At 40.4% G+C, this 4709-nt stretch overlaps 1 protein-coding gene across 1 annotated transcript; it reads left to right on the top strand.

The window, feature by feature from the left end:
* The first annotated feature begins 3546 nt into the window (after positions 1-3546).
* On the top strand, positions 3547-4503 carry LOC107160804 (olfactory receptor 6N2-like). Its single transcript, XM_015507422.1, has one exon. It carries the CDS (start codon positions 3547-3549, stop codon positions 4501-4503), a length of 957 nt encoding a protein of 318 aa, XP_015362908.1.
* Positions 4504-4709: the final 206 nt, after the last annotated feature.

Here is a 4709-nt window from a genome sequence, read left to right as displayed (position 1 = left end):
AGCCACAGTTTGGTGGGAGAGAAATGAACAATGTAAATTTTCACATTTTTTTTGCCATCCACAGAATTCTCTATGTGAGTTAACTCAATGGTTAAAGGTGAATTTTGGGTTGTTCCCTGTAAAACCACCTGACCTCACCCATTCTATGTCTGTACCAATCACTGGCCAGCAGTATCATTAAAAAGGAGAAAAAATATATGGAAGGGAAAAAATATAAATGGGGAAAAAAGTAAAAGTGTCAGGCACAAATCTATTCCTCCCATCCTGAGTCTGGCAGCATGCTGAGAACCTGTCCCTGAAAAAATAAGGGTCTTGTGAGACATGGATGCTGAGAAAATTTCCCAGTCCCATAGGAAAGACAAAATCATTCACGTGAGAATTAAAGATATGATTAAAAATACAAGCCAACAGATAAACCTGGGGACCAGAAGAACAGAGGGCTCCAGTTCTCACATTAGTACACACCACTTTTATGACTCAAAAAGCCACCTACTTATTTCCTCTCTGGGCTTCAGGCCACTCAATATAGATGAAGTGTTTGGCTTAGAACTTGTAGGTCCAATTGCCAATCTAACAAACTCCATAGCCCTCTGTAAACACCAGAATATAAAGGTCATTGCATTAGGACAGCTGGTTAAGTCTTCTTAAATAAATCAAGAAAGATGGTTGCTATTTTACAAACCAAAGGGACTGAGGCTGGAAGGATCCTGTTGGTTCTATGAAGAACAAGAAAAGCTGCCTTTGACAATTATGTTTGCTGAATGTTAAATGTGCATCAGTGTGTGTGTGTGTGCGTGTGTGTGTGTGTAAAAATATGTAGATTTTTTTTTTTTACTAAGGCATCTCAAGGTATGGGTTGTAAATTTGAAACAGTTTTATGTTTGTAATAACTGGCATAAGCTACACTCTGCTTGTTCCCTCTCTATCTATTGGATAGCTGATTTTCTTAATGATCCTCAGTCAGATTCCCTCATTTGTGAGTCACCTTTAGTTTAAAAGTATTAAAACTGTTAATAAAGCTGTCCTTTTCCTCTTTTTGTTAACGTATAGTTTTGCACACAAAGACCTGTTTATTTTTAAGTTTCGATCACAATTTTTACTTTAAATTTCCTTTTTTTTTTCAATAACACCAGTCAACAGCCAGCACTAGCAGCTTGAGTACATAGGAGAGAATTGACCTCTCCTACCAGCTCCCCACACCCGCCTGGTGCTGGGAGTGAGGGGGGACAGGAACAAAGTATTGGTAAAGCTGCATCTCTTCTCTGCTGATGTCAGCTTCTGCTTTAGCTCTTGGAATGATTCACTTAGACAGTGGTAACCAGCTCCCATAGTCTTGGCCACCTACTCATCTTCATCTTCCAATTAAGTCTCAGCTACAGGCCTCATACCAAATTCCTAATGCTTGTACTCTTTGATCTAAAATCTAGCACAGCCCTGAACTCATCTACCCTTCCTGACCCTAATTTTGGCCTATCCCCGTAGATAGAATTCATCTTCTATAACCTTTCAGACCCTGAAAAAGCAGTAATTCAAGGAATCAGGGCCTGTCTCTTTCTTCTCTGCCTTAAGGTCCCATGACATCATCTCCCATATGGCTCCTTTCTTGTTAGATACTGCTGGTAAGCAAGCCCAGTGGCTGAATCCAGGTAAGAAACCAGAAATCAAGCCTCCTCTCTCCACAGACTCCCCTTTTCTCTGGCTGGAAAGAAAAATTGAAAATTAATTCTCGTACCCCTTTGGAAGGGCAGAAGAAGGGACAGCCTGTCTTCACAAACCTTGCCTTCCTCATAAGCATAACCAACTTCTCTCCTCTCAACTCCCTCTTTAACACTTGGGGTCTGGAGAAGGTGGAGGCTGGGGTCTGGAGTTTTGTTTCTACTAACATATCACTTAGCAACCAATGCCAGGAGCGGGCAGATTGCTCAGGAAATGTGAATTTAGAATGAGCTTTGGGAAAACGAGAAAAAAATCCCACTAGTAAACCTAAAATTACATTTTTATGGACATACAGGGTGAGACCATATTTGCAGGGTCTACAAAGGACTACTAAACAAGGGAAACTGGCTGAAACCCTCACCAAATTTGTGAAAGGAGAATTGAAAGAAAATGAGCAATTAAGGTAATGTCTTTTTATGGTTTCAAGTGTGCATTTCTGTGTGGATATAAGCATGTTTAAATGCATGCATTCAAATTAAGTAGCCTGTAAATAAACACTCCAAATATAAACATTGCCAGTCACTGAATATGAAAATTTCAGGTGATACTTTTTTTTTAACACTTAACAATATCTCTAGTCTTTTCTCTGTTAACAAATCTCTGACATCAAAATAAATAGTTTAATTAAAATAGTCTCTGATGATATAAAAATGTCTTTATTATAAGATATTTGGATACAGAAACCTACATTTAAAGTGACTGGTAATCTTACAATAATCTGACACCTTGAGAATATATACCAGATATTGGGTTTTGCATTGTATCACTTTTTCTCTTTACATTGTGTCAGAACAATTACCCATGATTTTTGATGTGTAGCATATAAGCCTAACTCCTAATGATGAATACTTTTGGTGTTTCCATTTTTAGAGGCACTTCAAAGAAAGAAAATCAAGAATTGGAAATCTGGGTAAAACTCCTACTTTATAGTGTCAACACTATTATCTCCATCCTTCCCAATGTTAATGTTAACCCAGAAAACCTGTTTCCTCTGAGTTTGCATTTCTGGTCTCTTTGAGTTTGCTCTCACATCAGTAATAGTTGTTTTCCCTTTAAAGACCCTAATCCATCCCCAAATTCCCACCTGAGAATTCCAGCCTGAATTTACCCTCTCCTCTTGAAACATGTTCCTCTTCTTACCTTTAACTAAGCAAGATCCTTCCTATTCTGCCTGAGAGATACAAATCCAGAAGTCTCTCTGAAAGGCCTCTATTCCATCCATATTGAAACCTGTACAAAGGGCAGACACACTCTCCATCTTTACCTCAAGAGATCCAATGGCCATTGACAGAACAGGAGAATAACAGAACAGGAAGATTCCACATCCTCTACAATCTTGATGGTGAAAGAATCTTAGGGTCAGAGAGGGCACAAGGGTATACAGTAATCAATATGTAGAGATTTCAGGATAATTCATAAATTGCTGGGGATTTTATGCCAAAGAAGTTGGCATCAACATATCAACATATGATTTAATCTATATGTGGAAGTAAGGCATGTCACATGCTCAGTCTAGAAAGATCCATAGATTCAGAGCCTTCTCCTCTAATTTCTGGGAATTATGGGTACTCCTGGGAAATGTGGCATATCTATTTCAATTAGGGGAGAGAGATGGCTTTGAATATTCAGTATTCTACTTTTTAAGAAATATGGTACTTGTGACTGTTTAGAAAGTTGTAGGTAGCCAAGGAGTAAACAGAAGGGAATATTGAGAGACTGAGCATCCATAGTGGTTGACCAGAGATAACTAGATAACCACATAACCCAGGACATCTAAGATCTTCAAACACTCCCCTCCCCTTTCCTTGTCCAGTTGACTCAACTGGCTAAATGGAGAAAGTCAACCGCACATTGGTGACTGAATTTGTTTTCCTGAGATTTTCCAACTCCCCACATCTCCAGGTGCTCTTCTTCTCCCTCTTCCTCCTGGTCTACCTCTTGTCCTTAGTAGGTAATGCACTCATTGTGTTCCTTGTGGCCCTGGATGGGCGCTTCCACACTCCCATGTACTTCTTCATCTGCAACCTCTCCTTAGTAGAGCTCTGGTATACCATAGTCACTCTGCCCAAGATGCTGGCCAACTTTCTAAGTGCCCAAGGGGTCATCTCAGTTCCCAGCTGCATCACTCAGTATTACTTCTTTTTCTCCTTGGATGCCACTGAGCTCTTCATCCTCACCACCATGGCCTTTGACCGCTATGCTGCCATTTTTCACCCACTCCACTACCCACTGTTGTTCAGTCCCCAAACGTGTGCAACCCTGGCTGGGATCTGCTGGTTTGTGGGTTTCCTCTGTCCCATGTTCCACTCCTTTCTCCTTGCACAAATCTCTTTTTGCACACCAAACCAGATCAACCACTTCTGTGATGCAGATCACATTTTCCACCTTTCCTGCATAGACACATATGTCATTCAAGCAGTAGGCTATGCTTTTAGCACTGCCAGTATCCTAGGAGCCCTAGCCTTTACCATGGCTTCCTATGCCCAAATCCTGGCCACAATATTAGCTATGGCCTTAGCTGCAGCCCAACGCAAAGCCTTCTCTACCTACACAGCCCAGCTCTCCGTAGTAACCATCTACTTTGGTATCCTCATCTTCATGTATGTCCGCCCGGCAGTAAAATATGAGTCAAACATCAATAAGATTGTGGCTATTTTCTACTCAGTCATCATCCCACTTCTTAATCTTCTCATCTATACACTCTGTCACAAGGATGTCAAGGAATCTCTGAAGGTGTTGGTGTCCCGGATCCAAAGAATCTGCCAGGCAAGCAAGCAGTCTCGGTGATGGGGCCACATAGGTAACCAGAAGAAAGCAAAGCTGGATGACTATCCAGAATAAAATCTTCTTTATTCATTTTCTTTGTCATGTAGCCTCTTTAAAAAATATTAAATTTATTTATTTGCCTTGTATGAGTTATCTGGGCATATTTTAAATGAAAAAAAAAGTCTTCTCCTACAAAGCATACTGTCCATATGCTGCCTGCTCCTTCA

Source organism: Marmota marmota, unplaced genomic scaffold, assembly GCF_001458135.2.
Source record: "Marmota marmota marmota unplaced genomic scaffold, marMar, whole genome shotgun sequence".
NCBI classification, from domain to species: domain Eukaryota; kingdom Metazoa; phylum Chordata; class Mammalia; order Rodentia; family Sciuridae; genus Marmota; species Marmota marmota.
This window is presented reverse-complemented; position numbering and strand designations above follow the sequence as displayed.

What these genes read in the sequence shown, in the direction of transcription:
- LOC107160804 (XM_015507422.1), top strand. Translation starts at nt 3,547, where the DNA reads ATGGAGAAAGTCAACCGCACATTGGTGACTGAATTTGTTTTCCTGAGA.